A 22593-nucleotide genomic window follows, 5' to 3' on the forward strand; every position below is an offset into this window, starting at 1 on the left:
TTAAAGATGACTATTTTTAGAGAAATTGACCACGGTTTATCTTAAATATTATCTTAGTAATATTACCAGCTGCTTATTATGCACAAAAATATACATGACTACTTTTTATCGAGTAAAATTAGAATAGAAATTAATATTTTGAATCAGCAGTAATAACTACAATAAGTATAACATAATCTAGGTACTAAGAATAATCTGTGTGTGTATATCAATGACTGAGGCAATGTTGTTTATTGCAAACGCAAACTTTTCCCCTTCCCCTTCTTTCCTTTCTGTATTCCCTAAAATTTTCTCCCTTCATCAGATACGAAGGGAGTGTAAACTCTCAAAAGCTCGTACCCCCCCAAAAAACCTTGTTGTGCTTCTGGACTCAAATCTAACAGTTCTATGGCAGACAAACCTGGCTACCCTCTGAAAGTAATCTCAGGTACAGTGTCAGATGTCTGCTGTAGTGTCTAGTTACCAAGATGGATCTTACGGATCTCTTCTGCTAACAGTGGCACTTTCCTCTGACCCAAGAAAAGAGCAAGAGTCCAGTAGCACCTTAAAGACTAACGTTTCTGGCAGGGTATAGAATCATAGAGTTGGAAGGGACCAACAGGGTCATCTAGTCCAACCCCCTGCACAATGCAGGAAATTCACAACTAACTCCCCCCCCCACACACACACCCAGTGACCCCTACTCCATGCCCAGAAGATGGCCAAATGCCCTCCCTCTCATGCTCTGCCTAAGGTCATAGAATCAGCATTGCTGACAGATGGCCATCTAGCCTCTGCTTAAAAACCTCCAGGGAAGGAGAGCTCACACCTCCCGAGGAAGCCTGTTCCACTGAGGAACCGCTCTGTTAGAAAGTTCTTCCTAATGCCTTTCATGAGTCACATCTCATAAAACTCATACTCTTCCAGAAATGTTGTTAGTCTTTAAGATGCTACCGGACTCTTGCTCTTTTCTACTGCTATAGACAGACTAACACGGTTTTGAGGGGAGAGGTGCTAGAGCGTCCCCAGTGCAATCCAGCGCTTCCAAGTCAATGAGAAAGTGATATCATTGCACCAGGCGTGTGGATCGTCTCCCCCCAGCCCTGCCCCACCCCCGTGGAGCTCCCACCCATTGCCAGGAGGGACCTGCCAACCCTAATCTAGGGCAATGTAGGGCATCTCAATGTCCTGGAATTCTGAGGTGCCTTACTAGCCAGCATGATGTAGTGGTTAAGAGTGGTGGTTTGGAGCAATGGAGTCTGATCTGGAGAGCCGGGTCTGATTCCCCACTCCTCCACATGAGAGGCGGAGGCTAATCTGGTGAACTGGATTTGTTTCCCCACTCCTCCACACGAAGCCAGCTAGGTGACCTTGGGAAAGTTACAGCTAGGGTTGCCAGGTCCCAGTGTAAGGTTTGAGTCCACCTGTGAAATCCCAAACAACAGAACATCCAAACAGAGTTGTCTAAGAAGCCATTTATTTGGGAAGCATAAGGTGAAAAGCAGCAACTTACAGGAAATGGGACGAGGACTCAAGTGGGGAAAGGCGGGCAGGTTGACACATATACATCAGAAGAGCGGCGTTATGCATCAGAAAGGCACCGTTAGATACCAGGCTGACTCTGGTTCCCATGATAGATTACAGCTATCGGCCGGGGCGCAGGCCGTCATGCTCCCAGCTTGGAGCTCACACCCGGCGGGAGATTTTTGAGGCGGAGCCTGAAGAGGGCAGGGTTTGGGGAGGGGAGGGCCTTCAATGCCATAGAGTCCAATGGCCAAAGCAGCCATTGTCTCCAGGTGAACTGACCTCTGTCAGCTGAAGATCAGTTGTAATAGCAGGCGATCTCCAGCTAGTACCTGGTGGTTGAGCAAACTGAGAAAAAGTATAGCAAGCACACAGACCACAATAGTGATACAAACTGACTTAAGTACTATCAATGTTGTAGAGTGTATTAAAGCTCATACAAGAGGTTGTTCAATCATTATAGTGACTGTCGCTATCACTCATACATGGATATTACAAACATAACAATTAGTATACAAGAACCATAAAATGCCTCTAGAGTAAATGCTAGAAAAGATCCTCCAAACGGGGCGGAATGCATTAGTACCTGGTGGTTGGCAACCCTAGTTACAGCTCTGTTAGAGCTATCTCAGCCCCACCTACCTCACAGGGTGTCTGTTGTGGGGAGGGGAAGGGGAAGGGGATTGTAAGCCGGTTTGAGTCTCCCTTAAGTGGTAGAGAAAGTCGGCATATAAAAGCCAACTCCTCCTCCTCTCCTCCTCCTCCTCAACAACAAAAAGCGCCATCGTTAGTGCAGCAGATCTGTGGGATCCAACCCGTAAACTCTATTAAATTCTGAATGCATGAAACCATTGAGCCACGTAGAGGAAGATGGTGGGGAAGGGGCCTCTCTGGCCCGCTGGGAAATTTCCAGCACTGAAATGTGTTCTTATTTTGCCTTTGGCCAGGAGTTCTCAGTGAGTGCAGATGGTCTCGGCCCGAAAGAGGGTCCGAAGAAGGCAAGTTTGTTCCCGGATGAGATTAGGAAACAGTCTTCAGCCTCCTCAGGAGCAAAACTCCCCTTGAGACCTGCCAGTGCAAACTATCCCCCGTGCAAGGGTGCCACGCCTTCGCCTTCTTGTAGAATCCTACCCCCCCAGGTAGGTTGAAGCAGACCTTTTGGACTGAGGGCAGAAAAAAAGGAGAACGAATGCTTGTTTTTCCTGCTCTGACTGATTCTGAAACATGTAGACTTGTAAAGGCCTCCCGTTGCCACTGTTAGTAGGGTCGCCAGGTCCCTCTTCACCACCGGCAGGAGGTTTTTGGGGTGGAGCCTGAGGAGGGTGGGGTTTGGGGAGGGGAGGGACTTCAACACCGAAGAGCCCAATGGCCAAAGCGGCTGTTTTCTCCAGGTGAACGATCTCTATCTGCTGGAGATCAGTTGTAATAGCAGGAGATCTCCAGCTAGTACCTGGAGGTTGGCAACCCTATCTATAGGCCACCCCAGAGAAGTTTTAAGTGTCCGGTTCCCGGATAAGATCTTGTAAGCCTTTCAGCCAGGAAAATGAGATATTTTGAGCTTTGGGTCATCATGAAATAGGGTTGCCGACTGCAGGCTGGGAAATACCTGGAGATTTTTGGGGTGGAGCCTGAGGAGGGCGGGGTTTGGGGAGGGGGTGACTTCAATGCCATAGAGTCCAGTTGCCAAAGCGGCCGTTTTCTCCAGGTGAAATGATCTCTATTGGCTGGAGATCAGTTGTAATAGCGGGAGATCTCCAGCTACTACCTGGAGGTTGTATATACACAAAGTGCAAATATTTATAAGCTACTGAGGTGAAACATAGACCATATACATGACATATATACAACACAATTATATACAATATGTACAGTTCACACAAAAAATGTAGAGAAATTTCCAAAGGTCTCAACTGAGTATATATATATATCGTAAACCCACTGACAGGAATGCATTATTGCATTTCTCCTCCCATCACCCGAAACATCTTAGACATAATTTGCCTTATGGGCAATTTGTAAGAGCTAAAAGAAACACCACTGAAACCAGGGATTATTTACAGACAGTGGGGGATTTATCAAAAGCTTTGGCCAGTAGGGGTTACCCTCCTAAAGTTATGAACAACGCCCAATCCAGGATTAATGGAGTAGATAGGCAAGATTTATTGTATAGGGAACCAAGAATCAGGAACGAAGTACAGCCAATTACTTTTGCTTTTCAATACACTCACTTATCTGGACATATTGCAAGCATCGTGAAAAAACATTGGCACCTTTTGAGGGAGATTCCAGGATGCGGGGCTCCGCCCCGTATAGGCTTCCGCAAAACGCAGTCTATCAAAGATAAGATAGTGCATTCAGATATATACAGGGATGTTTCAGGCAAATCTATTGTGGGACACTATAAGTGCCATAAATGCATGGCATGTGATCTATGTCTTGAAGTCAAAGAATTCAGGAGAACTCATAGTGATTTTGTATTCAAATTGCAGTCTTTTACCAACTGTGACACGCGTTTCTGTGTTTACTGTTTGCGCTGCCCGTGTGGCAAATTTTACTTAGGCTCATCAATTAGACCAATTAAAATGCGCATATTGGAGCATAAATCCAGGATACGGGCCAAGATAGTATCTGCCCCGGTTGTAGAACATTTTCTCGAGATGCACCATAATGAAAATGAGCTTCGCTACTTTGTAATCTGGCGACTGCAGAGGAAACGTTTCAATATAGGTGACAACGAAAGATTGTTAAGGCAGAAGGAGGCTTTCTTCATTCACCTTTTGAACACGATGTCTCCAAATGGATTAAACCTGGATAATGATTTTTCTTGCTTTCTATAGGGTAAAGCTGGTTAAAATGCTGCTAAAATATACACTGTCACTTTAAGAATTCCAACCAACTACCCACCGCAAATTGCATTATTGGGGTTGCCAGTTTGTGACCTGAAGCATTACTCTTTACCCTTAAATGGTGGACTATATGGTATTATACTAGGATTGCCAGTTTTAAGGTTGCCAAGCTCCAGGTGGGGCCTGGAGATTTCTTACTTTCTATAGGGTAAAGCTGATGTTAAAATGCTGCTAAAATATACATTGTCACTTTAAGAATTCTAACCCACTTCGGGGATGCATTATCAGCAACACCTGGGTTTTCCTATGTATCTGATTAAGACTCTGTTCTAGTTTACTAGCTGCACTATGTGATGTACTTTACTGACGTCTGATTGTAATTGCTTATACTTACCCTGTGTGGGAAGGAATGATGAATATGTAACAGCACTTTTGTATTGTAAGTATATTGTATTGACTCATTTTTAAATAGTCATAATCTTTATATATTTATATACTGATGGTAATATATTAATTTTTAGAAGGACTGAAGAAAGATTTCCACTGCTGTGGATCTGAAACGGCCGTATCCATCGATGATTGTGGCTCTATATGAACTTTACACAAGGATTACAATATTAGCATTCATTTGGTACTCAGTTGAGACCTTTGGAACTTCCTCTATATATTTTTGGTACTCAGTTGAGACCTTTGGAAATTTCTCTACATTTTTTGTGTGAACTGTACGTATTGTATATAATTGTGTTGTATATATGTCACGTATATGGTCTATGTTTCACCTCAGTAGCTTATAAATATTTGCACTTTGTGTATATACAGTTTCCTGTACTGTTTTTCTAAACCTTTTGGTACAAGTACAGAGGTGCCGTTTTTCTCCCCACTACCTGGAGGTTGGCAACCCTATTGCCGACTATGGGCTGGGAAATTCCTGAACATTTGGGGATGGAGCCTGAGTAGGCTGGGGCTTGGGGAGGGGAGGGGCCTCAGCAGGAAATAATGTCATAGCGCTGCCCTTCCCAAGTGACCATTATCTCCAGGGAAACTGATCTCTGTTGTGTGGAGGTATGTTGTAATTCCAGGATATCTTCAGAACCCACCTGGTAGTTGGCAACCCTAGAATGAAGTTATTCGTGTCACCCAGAGTCCTGGGCCCTTCGTGTCAAGAACAACATATAGAATGTATAGGATCATAAAGTTGGAAGTGGCCATACACCCTACTTAATGCAGGATCAGCCTAGAGCATCCCTGACAAGTGATTGTCCTCTGCTTGAAGGCTGCCAGTGAGGGGGCGCTCACCACCTCCCTAGGGAGCTGATTCCACTGTCCAACAACTCTTACTGTAAAAATTTTCCCCCTACTATTCAGCCAGTACCTTCTGCCCACCATTTATCCCCATTATTGTGAGTCCTACCCTCTGCAGCGAACAGGAACAGCTCCCTGCCCTCCTCCAAGCGACAGCCCTTCAAATACTTCAAGAGAGCAATCCTGTCCCCCCCCTCCACCTCCTCTTCTCCAGACTGAACATCCCCAACTCCCTCAGCCTTTTCTCGTAGGGCTGGGTCTCCAGGCCCCTGACCATCCTCGTCATAGAATCACAGAGTTGGAAGGGGCCAGACAGGCCATCTAGTTCAACCCCCTGCTCAGCGCAGGATCTTATGAATGCGTGCCTGTCGATGGATCCGGGCCTGTGCCTGACTCCCTCAGCTGTCTTAAGGCACGGTTCATTGTTATACCTAGAAATGCCTCTTTGAGCTAATTCGCAACCAAGGTGGTCAATGACGTAAGTCGTTGACCACCTTGGTTGCGAATTAGCTCAAAGAGGCATTTCTAGGTTTAACAACGAACCGTGCCTTAAGACAGGTGCAGGTGAAGGCTGGTATAATTGGATTATCCTGCACCCCTGGTTTCTTTTTAGCGGCTTCCCTGGTTTCTTCCATAATCCGAGGTTATCATTTTAGATCGTTAGGGGGTACGTGCCAAAAAACTTGGGAGCAACTGTCCATGACTCGCTGGCCATGGCCAAGGGGCATGATGGGTGCACGGCCATTCTGAGACCGTTGTCAGCCTCCCCCCCCCGATTACGTGAGACAGGCCTAAAGCTCACAAATATGGTGCTCCCCCCTCCCCCTGGGCGTTGTCTGTTTTGAACTTCCGACAGGCTAGACTTGACCATCTGCAGTGGGAGGCCGGGCCAGGCTTGACGTTCTCTGTGGTGTTGCAGCCAGCCTGGTACATGCAAGGAAGCACCAAAAGCGCCAACCTACTACAAGTAACAGATTCTGTGGAAAGTGGTGAAACCAGCCCTCCGACACGAGATGCGCTAGCCTGGAAAGAAGAAATTCAGACCACCCAGGTTGCTGTTGAGAAGGTCAGTGGTTCTGGTTTCTCCTTATTGGCTCAGTAGTGCGGTGACCTGGACGGCCCAGGCTAGCCAGATGTCGTCAGATCTCAGAAGCTAAGCAGGGTCAATTCTGGTTAGAACTTGGATGGGAGACTGCTAGCGATCTCCAGGATTCCTGCAGAGAGGTAGGCAATGGCAAACCACCTCTGTTTGTCTCTTTGCCTTAAAAACCCTACGAGGTTGCCATAAGGTGGCTGTGACTTGATGGCACTTTCTGCCGCTATCACCAGTACAGAGCCAGCATGGTGTAGTGCTTAAGAGCAGCGGTTTGGAGCGGTGGACTTTGATCTGGAGAACTGGGTTTGGTTCCCCACTCCTCCACATGAGCGGTGGATGCTAATCTGGTGAAGTGGGTTGGTTTCCCCACTCCTCCACATGAAGCCAGCTGGGTGACCTTGGGCTAGTCACATTCTCTCAGCTCCACCTACCTCACAGGGTGTCTGTTGTGGGGAGGGGAATGGAAGGCAATTGTGAGCTGGTTTGATTCTTCCTTAAGTGGTAGAGAAAGTTGGTATATAAAAACCAACTCTTCTTCTTTCTCCTCTTCCTCTTCTCCTTCTCCTTCTCCTCCTTCTCCTCTTCCTCCTCTCCCCCTCCTGACCTGGATTGCTAGCCTGATCTCGTCAGATCTTGGAAGCTAAGCAGGGTCAGCTCTGGTTAGTACTTTGATGGGAGACCACCAAGGAAGTACAGGGTCGCTACGCAGAGACCGGCAATGGCAAACCATCTCTTTGCCTTAAAAATCCTATACGGTCACCATAAGTTGGCTATGACTTGAAGGCACTTTTCACCGCTGTCACTAGTACAGTGATGAGGTTCGGATATGAGCAGCCTTGAGGAATCTGGTTCCTTGTCTGAAGGATGAGAACAGTTGAGGACTTCACATACTGAGCAGCAGTACAGAAATCACTGACCACCATTTCTTAATTTCTTCTTAAAGAGCACTTTAAAACATTTAACAGATGAGTTGATGCTAATATGCTAGATAATTGACCACCTACATTTATCTCCAAAGGAAATAAACCATGCAAATTCGATCTGAAGTGGAGAAGAAATCCAAGGCATTGAAATGCCAGCCAGCTGTGCCGAAATATCCCCCGTTGCGCCATTTGGAAATACTGGGGGAAAGAACGTCTCTGTTCCTTATTTCTGTGTAGTTCAAAACGCTGACTGAAATTCTTCCTCTACATTTTTTTCAGATTGTTTTCCCTGTAATTTTTTTTAAAATCCTCATTGGTAACCAATACAGATTGGAGAACCACAGATTCTGTATTTGTTTTAACTTAAAGGAGAAATTTGCATGAACTAGATTGACGTTTGACTTACTGCAGTTCATGACATGCTGGAAAATACTCTGAATAAACTCAATGAATGGATTATGAAGTCTATTGTTACAGAATAGCTTCTTACCTGGATCTAACCCTAATCGCTCTCTCCTTTCTAGCATATGTTCTTTGTGCATTTCCCAGGTGGGAAGTGATCAGATTTGAGGAAGCTCCTAGATCCTGCTGATAGTCTGAATTGTCTCCAGCTCTACTGTATTAGCCGTTCTAATATGGAAAGTTCTCTTGGGCACCGCCAGGCTACATTTCTAGTTTATCTGCTTGAATAATCTCTGCCTCTGCAGGTTAAGTTCCTGAATACTCGTGAGCGCGATCCCAACACGGCCATTTTGCTGACCAGCTGTTCGGATGGGTTTGTCTACGCCTGGGCGGTTGGCAGCAAAGGTGGAATGATGGGCAAATTTCGAGGAGCCCACGGATTCGGTCCGGAAACAGTGGTCACCGCCATGTCCACAGATACGAAGGAGTTGGTCCTTTTTACCGGAGATTCCATGGGATACATTAAAGTCAGTGTTTCAGTTGTTACTTTGGGTTGATTCCCTTTAAGTTGCTGGGAGCTTATTCTGGGCACAGCCAAAAGCCATTTAGAAAGAGGGATGCGTATCACTTTGTGAAAAGTTGGCCAAGGTTGCTTCTATGCAAGGACAACTTTGTGCAATTAGCTACAATTTTTAAACATTTTTTAAAATATTCAGCTACAGGGGGAATTCAAATAGTGGTTCTGCATAGCAGTTGTTGGGGTAATAATTTTGTGTTCTTTTGTAGTGGTTATGAATCTGTCCTTAATCACTTCTTGGGTGGGTTGTGTTAATTACTATTTTTTCTTTGCGACCAAAAAAATTGTTAATTCTTTCTTTTTTAAAAAACAATTGTAACTGTGTGATTGAGATGGAAGGCAGAATGGTATAGCCCAATATCGTCAGATCTTGGAAGCTAAGCAGGGTTGGTACTTGGAAGGGAGACCACCATGGAAGGCTCTGCAGGGGAAGACAATGACAGACCACCTCCGCTTCTCACTTGCCTTGAAAGCCCCTTGCTGGGGTCACAAAAAGTCGGCTACGACTTGAAGGCACTTTACACGCTCACGCAATTGTGTGATCACAGTGGTGAAAACAAGGGGGAAATGGCCATTAAACCCCTTCTGAAACAAGAGCTGATGATTCAGGATTGATTTAGGAGATGCCACAACCACTGTGAGTGAGGAGGAAATCACGGGCTGGATCCTGACAATTTCCACCAACTGAAGGCTCTTCTTAACTAATGGAATGGAACTTCTCTGTTTCCCCTTTCCCACGGCAGCCTACCAATCAATTTTCATCCCCGTCTACCCAAATGAGTTGGGCTCAAGTAGGGTTGCCAGGGACTCTTGGCCACCGGCAGAAGGTTTTAGGGGCGGGGTTTGAGGAGGGAGTTCAGTGCCATAGAGTCCCATTGCCAAAGCTGCTATTTTCTCCAGGTGAACTGATCTCTATCGGCTGGAGATCACTTGTAATAGCGGGAGATCTCCTGGAGGTTGGCAACCCTAGGCGTGGGACATCCAGTAGCAATGCAAAAGTATTTCATAAATGAGGAAACAAAAAAACCTGAAAAATATCTAAGGCACGGCATGCCATAAACATTGCCTGGAGTGGATTACAAAGTTAGAAGACAGGGTGGCAGAACAGAGATGATTCTTACAATGAACCTTGCAATAGATGGCAAATCTATTCCCTTACAGAAGCACCCGCCTAGACTGTTCTCTTATATATTAACAAAAACATTTATGTCCTGCTTTCCGTCTTGGTTCAAAGTGGCTTACAATAACAATTAAAACATGCCAAGCTAAAACCAAACATAAAATAACAAGGTCGATGCCGGGTAGGCGACCCTAAGTGGTAGGTTAGCCAACAAATGGCCTCCTGCTGGTTTGCCAGCTCCAATTTGGAAAATACACGTCCCCCCTCAACCTCCTCTTCTCCAGACCAAACATTCCCAACTCCCTCAGCCTTTCCTTGTAGGGCTGGGCCTCCAGGCCCCTGATCATCCTCATTGCTCTCTTCTGCACCCGCTCCATCCTGTCCACATCCTTTTTGAAGAGAGGCCTCCAGAACTGCACACAATAGTCCAGGTGTGGCCTGACCAATGGAGTGTACAGTGGAACGATGACATTTTGCGATTTGGATGTTTGCCTCTGTTGATGAACCCCAAGATCGCATTAGCCTTTTGTTGTCGCTGCATCACACTGGCTGCTCATATTTAACTTACGGTCCACCCGTACCCCAAGATCTTGTTCACACTCAGAAGTGTATCCCCCATCCAGTATGCATGTCCCTCATTTTTGTTACCCAGATGTAAAACTCGGTACTTATCCTTGTGGAATTGCATCTTGTTCACATCTGCCCACTTTTCCAGTGTGTTCAGATCTCGTTGAATTCTATCTCTATCTCCTGTTATTACAATTGATCTCCAGGCAACAAAGATCAGGGCCCCTGCAGAAAGCAGGGTTGGAAGGTGGACTCTATGGCATTATACCCCTCTCCAAACCCCACCCTCCTCAAGCTCCACTGCCCAAATTTCCATGAATTTTCTAGCCTGGAGCTGGCAACCCAACAGTAGCACACCCCACCCCGTAAATCATGACTGGGAAAAGGCAGAAAACACAGCGCAATAAGCGTTGGGCTGCACCAGGCTGGCTATCTCTCGGTCAGATCCTGCAGCCTGCTTCTACTAGCAGCGATGCTTTTCTTTCCTGACTCAAGAGGCTCTCTTGAGCTGCTTGGTTCTCAGAGGTAGAAATGAAGGTGAAGAGCACAGTGACCCTTTCTTAAATCACAGTATAGTATTGGCTTCTAAGAAGAGGCTCTGACTCCTTGTAAGTGGAGGCTGGTTGCCAGCAGAAAGCCTCAGAAAATGGGCAACGCATGAACACATGAAGCTGCCTTATACTGAATCAGACCCTTGGTCCATCAAAGTCAGTACTGTCTACTCAGACCGGCAGCGGCTCTCCAGGGTCTCAGGCTGAGGTCTTTCACATCACCTTCTTGCCTGGTCCCTTTAACTGGCAATGCCGGGGATTGAGCCTGGGACCTTCTGCATGCTAAGCAGATGCTCTACCACTGAGCTGCAAAAAGACATCATTTTTGCTGGCAGGATGACTAAAACTATAGATCTCTATTTGCTGCTACTAGTGTAGGGTTGCCAGATCCCTCTTCGCCACCAGCAGGAGGTTTTTGGGGCAGAGCCTGAGGAGGGTGACGTTTGGGGAGGGGAGGGACTTCAATGCCATAGAGTCCACCTTCCAAAGCGTCCATTTTCTCCAGGTGAACTTATCTCTGTTGGCTGGAGATATTGTAATAGCAGGAGATCTCCAGCTAGTACCTAGAGGTTGGCAACCCTATAATGGTGGCAGCTATTAAAGGTTCTTATTTCTGTTTGGTGTGGTAGAATAAGGTTGGGAAAGTAAAATCCTCATGGAGGCCTGGTAACTTGGGTCTTTAGCTAGCCGAGTAAATTCTTTGTCCCCTTGGTTAAAAAAAGAGGGCCCTGCAGGATTGTTTTTAGCACAGAGGGCACATGGTGTTAATGGGAAAAAGCCGTGGCTCATTGGTAGAGTATCTGCTTGGTATTCAGAAGGTCTTGGGTTCAATCCCTGGCATCTCCAGTCAAAAGAATCAGCTCTGGCGTGTGTGTATCTAGGAGGGTCAGGGTTCCCCTCAAGGCCCTTCTGGGGCATCCCCCTTTCTCTGTGGCTTCTTAAATCTCAAGTATATGGACATATGGGGAGGGGCAATGGCTCCTTGGTGGAGCATCTGCTTAGCATGCAGAAGGTCCCCAGTTCAATCCCCTGCATCTCCAGCTAAAAGGATCAATTAGCAGGTGATGTGAAAGGCCTCAGCCTGAGACCCTGGAGAGCAGCTGCCAATTCTGAGTAGACAATATTGACTATGGACCAGTGGTCTGATCCAGTGTGAGGCAAATTCTCATGCAGACAGACCCAGGATACAGGAAATATGTTAGAAGACAGAGCCAGGATACAGGATGATCTTGACAGGCTGGGAAATTGGGCTAAAACTAATAAAATGCACTTCAACAGAGATAATTGTAAAGTTCTGCATTTAGGTCGGAAAAATAAAATGCATAATTATAGGACGGGGAAGACCTGTCTTAGCAATAGGGTGTGCAAAAAGGATCTTGGAATCTTAGTAGACCAAACACTACTGATTGTGTGATGCGGTAGCTAAAAAGGCAAATGTGATCTTGGGCTGTATCAACAGAAGTAGTGTCCAGATCACCTGAAGTGATGGTATCACTTTACTCTGCTCTGGTTAGGCCTCACCTAGAGTATTGTGTGCAGTTCTGGGCACCACAATTTAAGAATGATGTAGACAAGCTGGAACGTGTCCAGAGGAGGGCAACAAAGATGGTGAGGGGTCTGGAGACCAAGTCCTACAAGAAAAGGCTGAGGGAGCTGGGTACATTTAGCCTGCAGAGGAGAAGACTGAGAGGGGATATGATAACCATCTTCAAGTACTCGAACGGCTGTCATAGAGAGGATGGTGTCTAGTTGTTTTCTGTTGCCCCCGAATGGCGGACCAGAACCAACGGGTTGAAATTAAATCAAAAGAGTTTCCGTCTAGACATTAGGAAGAATTTTCTAACAGTTAGAGCGGTTCCCCAGTGGAACAGGCTTCCTCGGGAGATGGTAAGCTCTCCTTCTCTGGAGGTTTTCAAGCAGAGGCTAGATGGCCATCTGTCAGCAATGCTGATTCTATGACCTTGGGCAGATCATGAGAGGGAGGGCATCTTGGCCATCTTCTGAGCATAGAACAGGGGTCACTGGGGGTGTGGGGTGGGAGGTAGTTGTGAATTTCCTGCATTGTGCAGGGGGTTGGACTAGATGACCCTGGTGGTCCCTTCCAACTCTGTGATTCTATGATGTGAATGTGACAACTCCTGCAAACATCTGGGTGTAAGAGGGAACATACAAAAAGGCTGTGTCCTCAAGGGAAAATGCAAATATGTTGGTTGAAACCAAACCCGTAGCCTGCACCAGTTCATCATCTTTCTCTAGATCTGGGACATCCAGAACTACTGCACAGCAATGCAGAGCAAAGAAACCAAGATGGAAACTGGTGACGAACCTCGTCCTCCAGAGAACGTTTTTTGCAGCTTAATCCCAGAATACTGCCGGTATAATGTAACAAGTCCACCCGATGGGATGACTGAGGTGGTGAGTAGTTTTGTGCAGAAGCCCTTTAAAAAAATTGCTGTTGATTCCGGCTTTTACGTGTGGAGCAGATTTTCAGGGACATTGTAAACCAGGGCTCCCCAGTGTGATGCCCGTGGGCACTGTAGTCCCTGCAGACACCTTTCCTGGTGCCCGCCAACTGTTTTTAGAGTGAAGGTAGGGCCAGGTGGGGCTTTTGCCCAGCAAGGCTTCTGATTGGCCACTGGAGATCTGGTTGGGCTGTGCAGATTTTTTAAAGCGTTGTTTCGGCAGCAGCTGCCACCACAGCACAAAGATCTCCACTGCATGACTGAAGGTAAGCGGAGAATTTTTTTAAAACAATATGTTCCTTTTTAAAAGGCACCCTGTTAAACAGAGATTCTGCCTAAAATGAGAGAGCCAGGGTGGCGAAGTGGTTAAGAGCGGTGGTCCCTAATCTGGAGAACCAGGTTTGATTCCCCGTTCCTCCACCGGAGCGGCAGACACTAATCTGGTGAACTGGGTTGGTTTCCCCACTCCTCCACATGAAGCCAGCTGGCTGACCTTGGGCTAGTCACAGCTCTCTTAGAGCTCTCTCAGCCCCACCTACCTCACAGGGAGTCTGATCTCTGTAATTTGGAGATCAACTGTAATTCCAGGAGAACTCTATGCCCCACCTGGAGGCTAGCATCCCTGCCTGAGACTGGGCTGAAAGCCAGCGTGGCCTAGTGATTAAGAGCAGCAGACTCTAATCTTGTAAACCGGCTTCAATTCCCCACTCTTACACATGGAGCCAGCTGGGTGACCTTGGGCAAGTCACAGCTCTCTTGGAGTTCTCCCAGTCCCACCTACCTCACAGAGCGCCTGTTGTGGGGAGGGGAAGGGAAGGTGATTGTAAACCGGTTTGATTCTGCCTTAAGTGGTAGAGAAAGTTGGCATATAAAAACCAACTCCTCTTCCTCTTCTTCAACATAGGACTCACGTTTGCCAGAGCAGCTGCTGTGTAGTGGTTTTCAATATATTTAGCTGCTTCCCAGCTGATGAATTTTCACAAGCTTTTTCTATTGGGCAGGTGCATGAAGGCTGGGTGACGTCCTTGGTCCCCCCACCCTGTCTGAGTTCTTGGAGGGGCCACCTGAAGAACATTGGCAGTATCAGTTATGTGGAAAGGTTCAGAGTGATTCTCACTTCCAGCCAGGACTGCACCATCTCACTCTGGATGCTTTCAGGCAGGCATGTCGGTACGTTGCCCTCCCGAACGTTTGGCCATTGAGGCAGGACACAGGGCATAACTATGCGATACGCCCCTCTCGTGCAAGGTCATGGGTGTACGACTGAATTCACAGAGAGATGTACATGAGGGAAATGTACCTGGAAAAATGCTCATTTGCTTGGCTCTGCACGGGGGAGAAGGAGCTTCCCGTCTCACTCCCACCTCGCTTTTGCCAGAATAAATAGGGTTGCCAGGTCCCTCTTTGCCACTGGTGGGAGGTTTTGGGGGCAGAGCCTAAGAAGGGCAGGGCTTGGAGAGGGGAGGGACTTCAATGCCATAGAGTCCAATTGGCAAAGCGGCCATTTTCTCCAGGGGAACTGATCCCTATCTGCTGGAGATCAGCTGTAATAGCAGGAGATCTCCTGCCACCACCTGAAGGTTGGCAACCGTAAGAATAAAACATTAGAATAAAAACTTTAGTAGGTGGGAGGGTTGTGGGGGTGGGTGGGCAGCATCCGAGAAGCAAAATTAAAAAGAAAAATAAGGCCTCGTCTGCTTACAGGAAGCTTTTACCATAGTATTCCTAGTGATTCTTAGAGCTACCTGGGAGTGACAGTATGGGAGCTCTAGGCATTGCCAGAAACTCCTGTTTATTTTTGATTTGCTTTTCTCTGGTTCCTGGCCTGAGGCTAGGATTGCCAGCACTAGGTTGGGAAATTCCTGGAAATTTGGAGCCATTGCCTTGGGAGGGTGGAATTTGGGGATGCGACAAAGCCCAGCAGTGATGTGATGTCATTCTAGGATTTCTCTTTATCCTAGAGTCTATGGTATGCCCTCCAAAGCTGCCATTTTCTCCAAAGGAACTGATCTCTGTAGTTTGGAGATCAACTGTAATTCCAGGAGAACTCTAGGCCCCACCTGGAGGCTAGCAACCTTCCCTGAGACTCTGGACTGAAAGCCAGCATGATGTAGTGCTTAAGAGCAGTGGACTCTAATCTGGTAAACTGCGTTTGATTCCCCACTCCTCCGCATGAAGCCATCTGGGTGACCTTGGGCCAGGCACAGTTCTCTCCAGACTCTCTCAGCCCCACCTATCTCACCAGGTGTCTGTTGTGGGGAAGGGAAGGAGATTGTAAGCTGCTTTGAGACTCCTTAAAGGTAGAGAAAAAGCGGGGTATAAAAACCAACTCTTCTTCTTCTTCTTCTTCTTCAACTTCCTTGGTGGACTTCGTAGAGGCACCTGGTTGGCCACTGTGTGAACAGACTGCTGGACTTGATGGGCCTGGGTCTGATCCAGCAGGGCTTTTCCTTATTTTCTTATGACTCCCCTCCAAGACCTAACCAGAGCCAACCCTGCTTAGCTGCCAAGATCTGATGAGATCAGGCCATGGAAATCTGGGCAGCAATGCAGCAATTCTGTCCCTCCTGCTCCTTTTCCAGCGTTTCTGCTCCTGGCTTGACTTACAGGGACCTTTGGGCAGTCGACCTGGAAACTCGGAGCCCCTCCGGTGGGAACTGCGGATGTGCCGGAAGAGATCCGCCGCGTGGGCTCCCTGCACACCCTGAGAGTTTTGAACGAAGGCAGACGACCCCACTGGGAGTGAGTAGAGGGACCCGTCCTACCAGCGTCTTTCCGATTCGGCCCTGCCATTAAGAACACCTGCTTTGAGCTGGCTAGTGATGAGGGAGTCTGAATCTTCCTTCTGCTGGGCCTGGGATTTGTCACAGTTAGTGTTGCCTGCTCTGACTGGCAGCGGCTCTCCAAGGTCTCAGGTCTTTCACATGCTCTCCTACCTGATCCTCTAAACTGGAAATACCTGGGATTGAATCTGGAACCTTCTGCATGTAAAGCAGGTGCTCTGCCCCTGAGCCACAGGCCTCCCCTGAAGCATGCCCGATCCATCATGGCTGGCTCCATGTACCGTCTTTAAGGAGTTCAAAGAGCACTGTGAGCTCAACCTCCCTGCCACTTAGGGTTGCCAGCTCCGGGCTGGGAAATACCTGGAGATTTTGGGGGCAGAGCCTGAGGAGGGCGGGGTTTGTGGAGGGGAGGGACTTCAATGCCATGGAGTCCAATGGCCAAAGTGGCCATTTCCCCCAGGGGAACTGATCTCTGTCGCCTGGAGGTCAGTTGTGATAGAGGGAGATCTCCAGCTACTCCCTGGAGGTTGGCAACCCTACTGCCACTTGCCTGGGTAGTGGAGCAGGGTCTCTGTAGAGGCCCTCCCCATCCCCCCTTCTCTCCGCCTGCTGCTTTCAGGAGCACCCGCAGTATCCTCCACGCCTTGACCGTACAGAAGAGGGAGCAGTCCATGCTGATGGATTTCCTGCACATGAAGTCAAGCGGTGCCAGCCCTGCGGCGGGCAGAATGCAGGAGCTGCTCCAGAAGGAGACACGGATCATCCAATATTCGGATGGTCAAATTGAGGCTGCGTTTCGGAAGTGGGAAGATTCGGGAAAGATGGTGAGGACCTGTTGAGGGAGGGGGGAGATGAGAGGTCAGTATCTCTGAGATTCCAGCTTCCTGGTGGGACCTGGGGATTCCCTGGAATTATAGCTCATCTTCAGACTACAGAGATCTGTTCCCCTGGAGAAAATGGATGCTTGGGAGGGTGGACTCCATGGCATTGTACCCCAATGAGGTCTCTGCCCTCCCCAGGCTCCATCCCCAAATCTCTAGGAGTTTTCCAACCTGTATCTGGCAACCCTCCCCTTCCCCCATCCCCTGCCAGTGGCCGGGGGGACCTGGCAACCCTATCTGAAAGTTATATGACTCTACCAGTATGTGTGAGACAAGCAGAAGGCCGGTATTTGCTCTGAGGAGCTTGCAGTCTAAAACTGACCTGGGAGAAGACATCGGGTTGCCAGTTCCAGGTTGGGAAATTCCTGGAGATTTAGGGATGGAGCCCGGAGAGGGTGGGGTTTGGGAAAGGGAGGGACCTCAAATATGTAGGATGCCATAGAGCCCACCTTCCAAGAAGAAGAAGAGTTGGTTTTTATATGCCAACTTTCTCTGCCACTCACTGTAAGGGAGACTCAAACCGGCTTACAATCACCTTCCCTTCCCCTCCACACAACAGACACCCTGTGAGGTAGGTGGGGCTGAGAGAGAATGACTTGCCCAAGGTCACCCAGCTGGCTTCATGTGTAGGAGTGGGGAAGCAAATCCAGTTCACCAAAGCAGCCATTTTCCCCAGGGGAACTGATCTCTGTCACCTGGAGATCAGTTGTAATTCCGGGAGATCTCCAGGCCCCATCTGGGAGTTAGCAACTGAAGGAACATGAATGAATGGGTGCTTGAACTCTGTTTCAGCTTGGGCTGTGGGGAGAGGCAAATCCAGGCAGGTGTTCTGGGAGGGAGTCCCAGAGATAAGCAGCAGGAAAGGAGAAGAGGAGGAGTGGTTTGAAGGAGTCTGAGATGTTTGGCAGGTTCAGGGCTTGACGGCTGGAGGAAGGAAGGCACCAATGATGCACCTCTCTTCCTTCCATTCTGATGACTGCAGAAAAGCGACATCCTTGGCCATGCCTATAAACAGAAGGTGCCCCGGCCGCTGCTGAAGGAGCTTCCTGTCATGAAGAAATGTTTGGCCAGCAAAGAGCAGGTAAGCAAGCCTTGCCTCCCACCTGAGCGATGGGAGCTCCAAGACTAGTCCTCTCTGTGCCCTGACCTTGATGGCCCAGGCTAGCCTTATCTCATTGGATCTCAGAAGCTAAGCAGGGTCGTCCTGGTTAGTATTTGGTTGGAAGACCACTAAGACGACCCGGGTTGCTGTGCAGAAGCAGGCAATGGCAAACCACCTCTGTTTGTCTGCCCTGGATGGCCAAGGCTAGCCCGATCTTGTCAGATCTCAGAAGGGTTGACCCTGATTAGTAGTTGGATGGGAGGCCACCCAGGAAGTCCAGGGTCGCTAAGCAGAGGACAGAAATGGCAAACCACCTCTGCTCATCTCTTGTCTGGATCTGGAGGGCCCAGGCTAGCCTGATCAGTAGTTCAGACCACAGCCAACAGGTTGAAATTAAATCAAGAGAGTTTCCAACAGTCAGAGCGGTTCCTCAGTGGAATAGGCTTCTTTGGGAGGTGGTAAGCTCTCCTTCCCTGGAGGTTTATAAGCAGAGGTTAAATGGCCATCTGTCAGAAATTCTGATTCTATGACCTTAGGCAGATCATGAGAAGGGAGGGCATCTTGGCCATCTTCTGTGCATGGAGTAGGGGTCACTAGGGGTGTGGGGGGAAGGTAGTTGTGAATTCCTGCATTGTGTATGGGGTTGGACTAGATGACCCTGGTGATCCCTTACAACTCTGTGATTCTATGATCTCGTAAGAAGCTCAGCTGGGTCAACTCTGGCTAGTACTTCCATGGGGAACCACCAAGGAAGCCCAGAGCCTCTACAGAGAGGCAGGCAATGGCAAACCACCTCTGTTCCTCTCTTGCCTTGAAAACCCTACAGGGTTGCCGTAAATCTGAGACTTGACGGGACTTTCTTCCACCACCAGACTTCTCTGTGCTTGCTGAGTAAGCCGTTTTTTCCACAGGCCCGGATCTACCACTGTATCCAGTACACCGATCTCCAGCAAGTGCCTCCCACTCAGATCCCTGAAAGCCTGAAAGAAGCACAAATGATCCAGGGCTTGTCTGACCTACGGGCTTCCAAGAAGGCCAAGAGATGGACGGCCCTCAAAGGCTTTGTGACCAAGCCCACCGTGAAGAGCTTCATGTTGCGCAAGCAGGCTCTTTATACCAAAGACATCAGCCCTGCTGCAGGCCCGGCTTAAACGCAACAGTGGCCGAGGCCGCGGGAATGCGCACTCGCACAGAGTCTGGCTTACACGAGGCTGCGAAGCAACTATGTGGCCTGCACATTAGCTGCTTGGCATGTAGTAGCAACCTGTTATAAACCAGACACTGTGTGAGTGCAAACCCACGGAAAAACACCCCCCCCCACACACCAGCATCACATTTAAATCAGGTCTAAGGAATCCCCTTCAGTGGTGAGCTCAGTGCAACTGAGGCCCAGGAAATGTGTTCAGAAAGGGCTGTCTTGTCAGAAGAACGAGAGGATCTGTTTGTTTGCTGGATGCTGGGATGGCTTTCGTTTCCATCTTCCTTTTCTCAGCTTCAGCACTGCTGTTCATAAGAGTTGACGTGCCCGTTGCTTGAAAATAAATGCCACATTGAAAATGTGTTGTTTGGGACTGCATTTCTTTGTCAACCTTGCGCTCTTTCTTGAGGAAAAAGTAAAGACTTCTGATAACCAAGGAGCGGCTTGCAGGCCCGATCCATTGAATATTTTTGTCTATTTTTATCTATTTAATCAATTTATTAGCTGCCTTTCTCCCTTATGGAACTCAAGGTGGCTTACAATACTAATAAAACATTATAAAAAGCAACAATGATAAAGTCCTTAAAATTCAGAGTTTAAAAACTCCAAATGGGATTGCCAATAATAAAAGTTGAATCAATCAAAATGCAGTCCTGAATAAATATGTCTTCATAAATATGTCCAGATTATTTCCGCTGCTTAGAAATTCATACGTTCAGATGAGCTTTCTTATTGGCGAGATGTAATGCCCTAGACTCAGCCGAGACACAAGGGCGATACAATAAAATTATTGCAGAAGAACGAAAATGCCTGTTTTGACCGGATCAAATAGAGTCCCTAGCCCACATTTTTTTAGCATGTCCACAAAATAATATTGCATGGAATAAATATATCACTCCCTGGGTAAAACAGCTAAAGACGCTTTCTGAGAAGCTGATACGGTGTTATCTGCTGTCAAATAGATCGGTCAGTTCCGTGAGAGATGTGGCAACTCTTCTCTTTACAGTGTCAAGGAAAAATTAAATTTCATCTCCCCTTTTTAAAGTGTGATGTGGTTGATGGATAGCCAGTGGCTGTTAAATCTAGGGAAAGGAAATATGTCTTCATTTGCCTCTTGAAGATTGACAATGAGGGGGCCAGGCGCACCTTTCTGGGGAGGTTCCATAAATGTGGGAATGCTACAGAAAACGCCCTCTCTCGTGTCCCCACCAAACAAGCATTGTTAATTGGTGGGATGTCAGGAGGCGTCTCTCTGCGATTTTAATTTTGAGCAAGGATGTATGGGAGAAGATGGTTCTTCAGACACCACAGTCTGAAGCCCTATAGGGGTTTAAAGTATAAAGCCAACATCTTGAACTGGGTTTGGAAGCGAATCGGTAGCCAATGTAATTGCTATAGTATGCTCCTGATAGCTGGTGCCAACAGACTATGTTTATTGGGTGGTTTGCCATTGCCTTCCCCAGTCATCTACACTTTACCCCCAGGAGGCTGGGTACTCATTTTACCAACCTCGGAAGGATGGAAGGCTGAGTCGACCTTGAACCAGCTGCCTGAAACCGACTTCCATCGAGATTGAACTCAGGTCGTGAGCAGAGCTTGGACTGCAGTACTGCAGCTTACCACTCTGTGTCACGGGGCTCTAAGGAGGCTTACAGTGTAAATAAAACAACAATGATTGAAACGCCTAAAGACCGTAATTTTAAATCTCCAATGAGGATTGCCAATAAATAAATAAAAAATCTAAATTTATCATTTGCAGTCTTAAATTAAATTGTCTTCAGCCGCCTCCTGAAGATTGAAAGTCAGCTAGCAAATTCCATAGGTGGTGCGTGGGTGGCACACTGCTGGCGACCACATCGCCCTGAAATGAACCTTCAGATCAGGCATTAGCCTTAAGCAACTCACAGATGATGACAGTACAATATCCTTGTTGGGTCTATCTTGTTCCTTCTGTACCTCAAAGTTAGGGTTGCCAACCTCTAGGTGCTGCCTGGAGATCTCCTGGGATTGCAACTGATCTCCAGGTGACAGAGATCAGTTCAGGTGGAGAAAACAGCCACTTTGGAAGGTGGACTCTATAGTGTTATACCACACTGAGGTCCCTCCCCTCCCTAAACCCCACCTTCCTCAGGCTCCACCCCCCAAAATCTCCTAGTATTTCCCAATCTGGAGCTGGCAACCCTACCCAAAGTGGCCAGGCCATGTCTGCAGGGAGCCCACGGTTGTCCGTTCCTAGTGTTCGTTCTTTAAGATGCTATTTACAGTCCCATCTGAACTCGGCAGGGGAATGCACAGTGATTGGCTGGGGGCACGGTACTATAGCAGGCTCATGGAAAAGGATGGCTGGAAGAACTGACACCGTGCTTTGGCTCAGCACAGCACAGGTTGGCTTCTCATTAGCCAGCATGGCCCTTCTCCAAAAGGATATGGTCCTTTGATCTCTTAAGCTTCATGTTCTCCTGGAACTAGCTGCCTGATGGATATCACTGCAGCTACAGTATGTTCTGTGTGTGATTCTCGGTCAGTTGACAACAACTGCACGTTACCAGCCCGATTGTGGACCCCGGATTGCTTGCGCCCAGGATTATGGCGAGCAACCTCGGAAGGGTCCTGGAGACCAAGCCCTACAGGGAAAGCCTGAGGGATTTGGGAATGTTCAGCCTTGAGAAGAGGAGGTGGGGGCGGGGGGGGGGAATGTGGTTGGAAAGGCCGTCACTTAGAGGAGGGCAGCGAGGTAGGGTTGCCAGGTCCCCCCTCTCCATCGGCGGGATGTTTTGGGGGGTGGGTAGGGTTGCCAACCTCCAGGTACTAGCTGGAGATCTCCTGCTGTTACAACTGATCTCCAGCCGATAGAGATCAGTTCACCTGGAGAAAATGGGGAAGCGAGACAAGAATTTAAAGCCTAGCATGATGACAATAACTGGAGATGAGAACAATAAAGATTTGCGGGGAGTGCCATGTATGCGAGGAAACATAAACTTGTGGGTAAGTTCAGAAACGAAAACCTCAGGGCACATAAACCATGGATTCCAATGTCTGTACACTAATGTGCAGAGTATGGGAAACGAGGAAGAACCTGCAGCCCTAATACAGGAAGGCGATTTTGACCTAATTGGCATTACTGAAACTTGGTGGGATATCACTCACGATTGGAATATTAAGATTGAGGGGTACAACTTGTTTAGAAGGGATAGACAGATAAGGAAGGGAGGAGGAGAAGCATTATATGTCAAAGATGTGTACACTTTTGAAGCAATACATGAATCTGAGCATGGAAGTT

At 47.8% G+C, this 22593-nt stretch overlaps 1 protein-coding gene across 1 annotated transcript in view; it reads left to right on the top strand.

Moving 5' to 3' along the window:
• The window catches only part of EFCAB8 (EF-hand calcium binding domain 8), a 60619-nt gene extending 41353 nt beyond the window's left edge, over positions 1-19266 (top strand). Inside the window, exons 19-25 of the mRNA XM_056844937.1 lie at positions 6571-6717; positions 8378-8599; positions 14351-14519; positions 15959-16091; positions 16752-16956; positions 17996-18094; positions 19027-19266. Coding sequence (XP_056700915.1) covers positions 6571-6717; positions 8378-8599; positions 14351-14519; positions 15959-16091; positions 16752-16956; positions 17996-18094; positions 19027-19266 — 1215 coding nt within the window. The remainder of the gene's footprint in view (positions 1-6570; positions 6718-8377; positions 8600-14350; positions 14520-15958; positions 16092-16751; positions 16957-17995; positions 18095-19026) is intronic.
• Positions 19267-22593: the final 3327 nt, after the last annotated feature.

Source organism: Euleptes europaea, chromosome 2 (assembly GCF_029931775.1).
Source record: "Euleptes europaea isolate rEulEur1 chromosome 2, rEulEur1.hap1, whole genome shotgun sequence".
In the NCBI taxonomy this organism is placed as follows: Eukaryota; Metazoa; Chordata; class Lepidosauria; order Squamata; family Sphaerodactylidae; genus Euleptes; species Euleptes europaea.